This window comes from Scyliorhinus canicula, chromosome 16 (assembly GCF_902713615.1).
Source record: "Scyliorhinus canicula chromosome 16, sScyCan1.1, whole genome shotgun sequence".
Lineage (NCBI taxonomy): Eukaryota > Metazoa > Chordata > Chondrichthyes > Carcharhiniformes > Scyliorhinidae > Scyliorhinus > Scyliorhinus canicula.
In genome coordinates this window covers 76323350-76332761 of record NC_052161.1, presented here as the reverse complement: position 1 = coordinate 76332761, position 9412 = coordinate 76323350, and the positions used below count along the sequence as shown (strand labels likewise).

At 52.8% G+C, this 9412-nt stretch overlaps 1 protein-coding gene across 1 annotated transcript; it reads right to left on the bottom strand.

Annotated features, from left to right (window-relative positions):
* Positions 1–1837: 1837 nt before the first annotated feature.
* On the bottom strand, positions 1838–6392 carry LOC119950994 (fibroin heavy chain-like). Its single transcript, XM_038774025.1, has 3 exons — positions 5590–6392; positions 5109–5468; positions 1838–1976 (listed from the first exon to the last, which is right to left on the bottom strand). The coding sequence occupies exons 1-3, from the start codon at positions 6390–6392 to the stop codon at positions 1838–1840; spliced, it is 1302 nt and encodes a 433-aa protein (XP_038629953.1).
* Between the last annotated feature and the right edge of the window lie 3020 nt (positions 6393–9412).

Here is a 9412-nt window from a genome sequence, read left to right as displayed (position 1 = left end):
AAAGCCCGTCTTGTCATCTGCGACCACCTCCGGTACACAGTTTTCCAGTCTATTAGCCAGGACGTTCGCGAGTATCTTTGCATCCATTGATTCCATCGGGTTTTTGTCTTTTTTGGGTATCGGCGATAGCGTGGCCTGTATTAGTGTTGGAGGCAGGGTATCCCTTGCTAGCGAGTCTGCAAACATGTCCCGTACGTGTGAGTCCAGGACATAGACATCGACATAGAACATACAGTGCAAAAGGAGGCCATTCAGCCCATCGAGTCTGCACCGACCCACTTAAGCCCTCACTTCCACCCTATCCCCGTAACTCAATAACCCCTCCTAACCTTTTTGGACAATAAGGGCAATTTAGCCTGGCGAATCCACCTAACCTGCACGTCTTTGGACTGTGGGAGGAAACTGGAGCACCCGGAGGAAACCCACGCAAACACGGGGAGCACGGGCAGATTCCACACAGACAATGACCCAACGGGGAATCGAAACTGGGGCCCTGGCGCTGTGAAGCCACAGTACTATGCACTGTGCTACCGTCCTGCCCGGCTGGTATGAATTTTTTATAGAAGTCTACCGGGAACCCGTCGGGTCTCAGCGCCTTCCCCGCCTGCATGGGGCTGATGCTCTCCATGATCTCTCCCAGTCCTATCGGTGCTTCCAGCTCTCCCAATCGATCATCCCCACAACTGGTAGTTCCAGTCTGTCGAGGAACCATTTCATCCCCGTGTCCTGATTTGGGGGTTCTGAGATGTATAGTCTCCAGTAGAAGGTCTCAAATGCTCGGTTGACCTCCTTAGCTCGGTTACCAGTCTGCCTCTGCTATTCTTCACCTGGGCTACCTCCCTAGTGGCTGCCTGCTTTCTCAGCTGGTGAGCCAGTAGGCAGCTAGCCTTTTCTCCGTGTTCATAGGATCCCTGTGTTTGGCGGAATTGGTGCACTGCCTTCCTGGTGGATAGCAGGTTAAAGTCCATTTGTAGCTTTTTCCTCTCTGCCAGAAGCTCGATGGTTGCGGCCTCCGTGTACGTTCTGTCGACCTCCAGGATGGAGTCAATCAGTTGTTGCTTGGCCGCCCTCTCCAACCTATCCCTACGTGCCTTGTAAACTATAATCTCTCCCCTAATCACGACTTCAATGTCTCCCAGAATGTGGAAGGTGAGACTTCCCCGTTCTGGTTGTTAGTGGCCTATGGCCTGTGGTGTTTTCTGGCAGAAGACCTTATCGGCCCAAAGGTCCGTGTCCAACTTGCAGGTGGGGTGTTGGGCACGGCCTTTCTCCAACCTCACATCTATGTAATGTGGAGTGAGGTCGGAGATGACTATTGTGCAGTATTCCGCCCTTACTATTCCTGAAAGCACCGATTTCCCCACTGCAAAGAAGTCGATAGGGGTGTATCTTTGTGAACTTTGTGAACTGGCTAAAAGAATGAAAATTCCTTCTCACTGGGGTATAAGAACTGCCATGGTTCCACTGCCCCCATCTACTCCATAACTTCTCCCAGTTCCCTCGCCATGCCTGTCTTTTCCCCATTCTGGGATTGATCGGACTGTCAGTGGGTCCTGTACTCAGTTGAAGTCTCCTCCCATGACCAGTCGGTGTGTCAATGTCGGGGATTTCTGCCATGGTCGTTTTTTGAAATCCGTGTTGTCCCAGTTGGGAGCGTACATGTTTACCAGGTCTACCGGTGCCTCGTCCGGGACACCACTGACCTTGACATACTGTCCCCCTGGGTCTGTGACTGTCCTTGTCGCTGTAAACACCACCCTCTTATTAATCAGTATGGCTACTCCCCTAGCCCTCATCCCGTAACAGGAGTGATGCGTCTGACCTACTCAGCCCTTCCTTACCGCAGGTCCTTCACCATCAGTTGTGTCTCCTGCAGAAATTTCTCAAATGGATGAAGACTCTGGATCTTTTCACTGGCCCGTTGCGTCCCCTGTCGTTCCAAGTTTCTATCCTGATGGGATTCTGTCCTCCCGTTCCTGCGGGATTAACCATATTTACCTGGTGGATGCACTCTGGGGTTTCCCTCTGTTTAGGGATCCTCCAAAATGGCCACCGTTCTCACCATAAGGTCGGGCACCTGCGGTCCGGGGTTTCCCTTTGACCAGGGGGCACCCAACATGGCCGCCAACTATGTGTACGCCACATGGGTGCGCCCCAGCACTCTGGAGTTTCCCTTTGCTCAGGGATCCTCCAAAGTGGCTGCTTGCGGCGCCATCTTGTTCCCTCAACCTGCACCTTACCTGCTGAAGCCAATCTGAAAACCAACCCTTTTTTCCCATCCTGTTCCTTTTGTGTTAGTGTGGTCACCCCCATTCTGAGCCTCACCTGGCCCCTACCTTACGCCCGCTGACTGTCCGCTTTCTCTGCCTGTACCTCACCCTCACCTGCATTCTCTTGCCTTCACCCTTCCCTATCACTCGGTCTTTTTGAGCAGAGTGAGGCAGCACGGTCCCACGAAAACTATCAAATGTCCAACAAGTCTCTACCTCTTTCGTTTTCCATCTCTCATCTGCCTTCATCGCTGCCTTGCCTGCCGCTTGTCCAGGGCATTTGACAGCACAAATTTATTCGCCTCCGCCGGGATGTTGAAATAGTGCTGCTTGTTCTGGAACGTGACCCAGAGCCTGACTGGGAACAGTACACCAAATCATACCCCGTTCTTGTACAGGGCCAATATTGCCTAAGTAAATTCAGCCCTGTGTTTTGCCAAGTCTAGCTCAATGTCTTGTGTCCTTGCCAGGTACTCGCCTTGGTCTGTCTCGCCCGCCTCAGGATCCTCTCACGATCCTGGTATCGGTGCAGTTTCGCAATGACCACTTTTGGCTGTTCCTCCGCCTTGGGTTTCAGCCTACTACATCTGTGTGCCCTGTCGATCTCCGGTGGGGTTCGGGAAGCTGTCTCTCCCGACTAGGTTGCCCAGCATTTGGGCGACATTGCCTGTCGGGTCTCTGCTCTCGATACATCGTGATAGGCCCACGATCCGAAAGTTCTGACGTCAGGACCTGTTTTCTTGGTTCTCGACTTTCCACTTTTAAGTTCCCCTGGGCCGCCACTAACCTTTTACCTTCTGTCTCCAGGGCGATGATACTATCAGCTCTGGTCTGTCGCAGCTTTCTCTCGGTCGTGTATTGTCTTTTCCCTGTGCTTCCACCTTTTCCCCAAACCCGTCAATCGTTGTTTGCATGGAGACCACCGCCACCTGGATTTTGACCCATATCGCCTCTTTCAGGTGGTCAGCTCCTTCATGAGGAAAGTCTTCCATCCGTCTCTAGGTGGTGGGGGGGAAGGCTGATGTTCGGGTCTTTAGTCTCCCTCTCTCTTGGATGACTGGGGCCTCCTCACCTCGTGGGTCTGCCGGCTCGTCCGCCTGCTACATGTGACCCTTTCCGCTATTTCTGCCATCCCTTTGAGCCCTCGAGCTCCCGTTCATGGCATTCTGGTTCTAATCTTTTCTTCTCTCAGTTGACTTGAAGTTGCCTTCGAATTTTCAGACAATATCTGCCGAAAAGTGTCTCTTTGGTTGTGGTCTCAAGGAGAGCCACCTGATGAACCCAGGTTATTGACCACGACTAGAATAGGAGGAGCTTTCAGCTGCTCAAACAGTATTTATTTTATCAGCTAAGTGCTGCCCATAGCCATGCCCATAGTCTGGCCCATAGTCTGGACCATAGTCTGGCCCATAATCTGGACCATAGCCCTGACTATAGTCTGACAGTCTGGCCCATAGTCTGGACCATAGCCCTGCCCATAGTCTGACAGTCTGGCCCATAGTCTGGCCTTTAGTCTGGACCATAGCCCTGCCCATAGCCCAGCCAACACCCTTGCCCATAGCCCTGCCCATAGTCTGGACCATAGCCCTGCCCTTACTCTGGACCATAGTCTGGACGATAGTTTGGACCATAGCCCTGCCCTTAGTCTGGACCATAGCCTGGCCCTTAGTCTGGACCATAGTTTGGTCCGTAGTCTGGCCCATAGTCTGGCCCTTAGTCTGGCCCATAGTCTGGCCCATAGTCTGGACCACAGCCATGCCCATAGCCCAGCCAACACCCTTGCCCATAGCCCTGCCCATAGTCTGGACCATAGCCCTGCCCTTACTCTGGACCATAGTCTGGACGATAGTTTGGACCATAGCCCTGCCCTTAGTCTGGACCATAGTTTGGTCCGTAGTCTGGCCCATAGTCTGGCCCTTAGTCTGGCCCATAGTCTGGCCCATAGTCTGGACCACAGCCGTGCCCATAGCCCAGCCAACACCCTTGCCCACAACCCTGCCCATAGTCTGCCCGTAGTCTGGCCCATAGCCTGGCCCTTAGTCTGGACCATAGTTTGGCCCATAGTCTGGCCCATAGTCTGGCCCATAGTCTGGCCCATAATCTGGACTTAGTCTGGCCCTTAGTCTGGCTCACAGTCTGGCCCTTAGTCTGGCCCTTAGTCTGGCCCTTAGTCTGGCCCTTAGTCTGGCCCTTAGTCTGGCCCTTAGTCTGGCCCTTAATCTGACCCTTAGTCTGGCCCTTAGTCTGGCCCTTAGTCTGGACCATAGTCTGGCCCATAGTCTGGCCCTTAGTCTGGCCCTTAGTCTGGCCCTTAGTCTGGACCATAGTCTGGCCCTTAGTCTGGCCCTTAGTCTGGCCCTTAGTCTGGACCATAGTCTGGCCCTTAATCTGGCCCTTAGTCTGGCCCTTAGTCTGGCCCATAGTCTGGCCCATAGTCTGGCCCTTAGTCTGGCCCATAGTCTGGCCCACAGTCTGGCCCTTAGTCTGGCCCATAGTCTGGCCCATAGTCTGGCCCATAGTCTGGCCCATAGCCCTGCCCATAGCCCAGCAAACACCCCTGCCCATAGCCCTGGCCATAGCCCTGACCACGCTCCAGCTCACACCACTGACCACAGCCCCGTCCACAGCCCTCTTCACAGCACTGACAACACTCCAGTCTACAGCCCTGTCCACAGCCCTGACCACAGCCCTGACCACAGCACTGACCACAACCCTCACCACAGCCCTGTCCACAGCCCCGACCACAGCCCTGACAACTGCCCTGACCACAGCACTGACCACAGCCCTCTCCACGGCCCTGACCACTGTCCTGTCCACAGCCCTGTCCACAGCCCTGACCACAGCCATCCACAGCCCTGACCACAGCCCTGACCACAGCCCTGACCACTGTCCTGTCCACAGCCCTGTCCACAGCCCTGACCACAGCCCTGACCACTGTCCTGTCCGCAGCCCTGACCACAGCCCTGTCCACAGCCCTGTCCACACCCCTGACCACAGCCCTGTCCACAGCCCTGACCACTGCCCTGTCCACAGCCCTGTCCACAGCCCTGACCACTGCCCTGTCCACAGCCCTGTCCACAGCCCTGTCCACAGCCCTGACCACTGTCATGACAACGGCCCTGACCACAGCCCTGTCCACACCCCTGACCACTGCCCTGTCCACAGCCCTGTCCACAGCCCTGACCACAGCCCTGACCACTGTCCTGTCCACAGCCCTGTCCACAGCCCTGACCACAGCCGTCCACACCCCTGACCACTGCCCTGACCACAGCCCTGACCACAGCCCTGACCACAGCCCTAACTACGGCCCTGTCCACACCCCTGACCACAGCCCTGTCCACAGCCCTGTCCACACCCCTGACCACAGCCCTGTCCACAGCCCTGACCATAGCCCTGTCCACACCCCTGACCATAGCCCTGTCCACACCCCTGACCACAGCCCTGTCCACAGCCCTGACCACAGCCCTGACCACAACCCTCACCACAACCCTCACCACAGCCCTGACCACAGCCCTGTCCACAGCCCTGACCACAGCCCTGACCACAGCCCTGTCCACAGCCCTGACCACAGCCTTGTCCACGGCCCTGACCACAGCCCTGATCACAACCCTGACCACAACCCTGACCACAGCCCTGACCACAGCCCTGACCACAGCCCTGACCACAGCACTGACCACAACCCTGACCACAGCCCTGTCCACACCCCTGACCACTGCCCTGTCCACAGCCCTGTCCACAGCCCTGACCACTGTCCTGTCCGCAGCCCTGACCACAGCCATGTCCACACCCCTGACCACAGCCCTGTCCACAGCCCTGACCACTGTCCTGACCACAGCCCTGACCACAGCCCTGTCCACAGCCCTGACCACTGCCCTGTCCACAGCCCTGACCACAGCCCTGTCCACAGCCCTGACCACAACCCTGACCACAGCCCTGACCACAGCCCTGACCACAACCCTCACCACAGCCCTGACCACAGCCCTGACCACAGCCCTCACCACAGCCCTGTCCACAGCCCTGAACACAGTCCTGTCCACAGCCCTGTCCACAGCCCTGCCCATAGTCTGGCCACTGCCCTGAACACAGCCCTGTCCACCACCCTTCCAGCACCCCTGCCTGCATCCCTGCCGGCACCACAGCCCACTCCGGTGCCCATCACCCTGCCCACACCCCTGCCCACAGTGCTTCCCACCACTTTGTTCTCACCCTTGTTCACACCCATGCCCACCACACCCTGTTTGCACCCCTAACCACACCTCTGGCCACAAGCAAAGCCCTGCCTGATGTGCACCATGGTTGAATAATGACTCCATTACATCTGTCAAGGGAATCTTGCAACAGAGGATTGTGTGAGGCCAGAAAACTTGGGCAATGTCAGGAAGTATTTACATAGGAGAATGAACAGCTGAGGCCATGGAACTCTGTACATTTTAATAAGCTGCTCTAATGGGCAGACATTCTGGAAAATGGTCTTAGTTTTCCAACTCTCGCCTATGAAATGTCACAGTTCTGTTCCAATTGACTCAGTTCTGTTCAGTTCTATAAGATTGGTAATTTTCTTTCTGATCTCCAGCAGATTGTGACAGTTGATGCATAACTACTGATGAAACCAGCTTGAGTCAGCACAATTCTGTCTCGGCAGGCTCACCTTCCATCTCTCTCACCCTCTTTGGCCCGTGTACTAATTGGTACTTTGACAGTCCATCCATGCAACTCTCTGCCTAGATGTCAATTAGACGCCCCATTAACTGGAGGAGGAAGCTGTTGCGAACCATTTTCAGATGAGCATTGATGACTCTCTAATTTGATGCAGCTTTCACAGCCTCGTTTTCTCGACAGATTCTTTGAACTTGTCTTTCTGTCTTTGGATTTGTGCGTTATTTTCTGGCTCGTTCCCGTTTTACCTCAACTTGCCATGACTTTCGGATGATGTTCTTTACTTTGTCCTTTGTAAGGTCTAATTCTGGAAGTGCTCACCTCTGCCTCTTCCCTTCTGACCTGCTCCACAACTCTCTGCATTGATTATCCTTCTCTTGCTACTTCAAAAGCCGAGGGCACAGTCTCAACAGAACTGACAGGGTAGATGCAGGAAGGATGTCTCCGATGGTGGGGAGTCCAGAATCAGGGGCACATTCTGAGCGTACGGGGTAGACCATTAGGAGAGAGATTAGGAGAAATTTATTCACCCAGAGAGTGGTGAGCCTGTGGATTTCATTACCACAGGAAGTAGTTGAGGCCAAAGCAAAGAAGCAGTTAGATACAGCACTTGGGGTAAAGGGGATCCAAGGATATGGGGGGAAGGTGTGATCAGGCTATTATATTCGGTGATCAGCCATGATCATAGTGAATGGCAGAGAGGGCAGCACGGTAACACAGTGGTTAGCTCTACTGCCTCATGGCGCAGAGGATCCAGATTCAATCCCGGCCCCGGGTCACTGTCTGTGCGGAGTTTGCTCATTCTCCCCATATCTGCGTGGGTTTCAGCCCCACATCCCAAAGATGTGCAGTGTAGGTGGATTGGCCACGCTAAAATTGCTCCTTAATTGTAAAAAAAAAATAATGAATGGCAGATCAGGCTTGAAGGGCCGAATGGCCTCCTCCTGCTTCTATTTTCTATGGGTCAAAATAAAAAAGTAAAGATGAAGGGAACAGGAATCCAGTGAAGTTCGATTTCAGTTCAAGCACAAGAGCAGAGTGACACAGACAAAAGAATACATTAGGACGAATAACGAAAGAGGCAGTAGCCTCTTTACCGGTACAGGCTTGGAGGGCCAAAGGACCTGTTCCTGTGCTGTATTGTTCTTTGTTCTTTGAAAGACATCTGTAAGAGCTGTTAAATGAAAGGCTGTGGCCGGGATTTTCCGGTTCTGCCCATCACAGGAATCGTCACAGGCAGGATGGGAAATTTGAATTAATCAGCAAAAGGCATGTCAACATTGGGCGGGACCGAAAAATCCCGCCCTATATTTATCTGTGTCATAACACTAGGGGGAGCACTTCCTGGACATGAGCAGATGCAGTGTCAGAGGCTGGGATTTTCCAGTTCCACCAGGCAATGCCTCCAGTGCCAGGGCTGGAAAATCCCACCCCGGAGTTTGTGCCCGTGAAAAGTTAGGGAGACAGCTCTGTCACCGAATTGTGCATTTGTGGTTGATAAATTGGTGTCTTATAACTGAACCCTGTACAACAAATATTTTGGAGCTTTATTAATGGTGGCAAGTTTTATTTAAGGTAAAGGTTTGCAAATTATTGAATAAAAGCAATGCTGTTTTACAAATCCATTAATGCAGACAAGATGCCCGGGAGTGACGCATGTAACAGCAACCAGTTAAAAATTTTAAAAGAATAGAAATTTCTGAAAGTATTGAAGAACAAATCCTTATCACCCCATGTGGGGCTCCAAACAATCAAGCCCTGTGATTATCAGCCCCGCTTTCATAGCAGGGCGGGTGGTGTAGAAACTTCCGTCACTTGGCCATCTTGTTCACTAACAGAAGTACGTTTATTAACAAGGGCATTAAGAGGTCTGAGATACAGTGAGAGAGGCAACATCCTCCCATTAGTTTGAGGAGGAACAACAGTAAAACATAGGTCTCCTTAAACAACAGCTCCTGCCCCTGACGAGAAAGGTTTCAGGTGCAGGCACGTGAGCACCAGTGACCACCGGGTGAGCCAAGTGCCCCGACGCAGCTGTACCCGATACCTTTCTGGGCAGCAGGAGGAGTTACATTGTAATTAAAAATGGCACACCTTGCAAAGAAATAAATACAGGAGCGATCAACAGATAGGAACAAAATGTTGCAGGTCAACCATGGCATTGCTCATCGTTCAAACCCTGGGGCTAGGACAATGTTTACCACTGTCCTTTTGCAGTGTAATGTGATAGAGTGTCCACCCATTATTGTAATACAGCAAGTTCACTCACATCAGGCTGAACATTAAATGCAAGCATTATCTGTGAGACCTAAATGATACAGGCCTCAGATATCTTAACAGTAACACCTTTGATTCTTCAACCATTCTCTTACAAAACCATAGTCTCAGTTACTTACTTTTCTCATTGACTACTCATGGTGAATTTATTAAGGGGCGAATACTTTTATTTCTGATCTTTTGTCAGCTCAAAATCTTTCCCTTTTTCA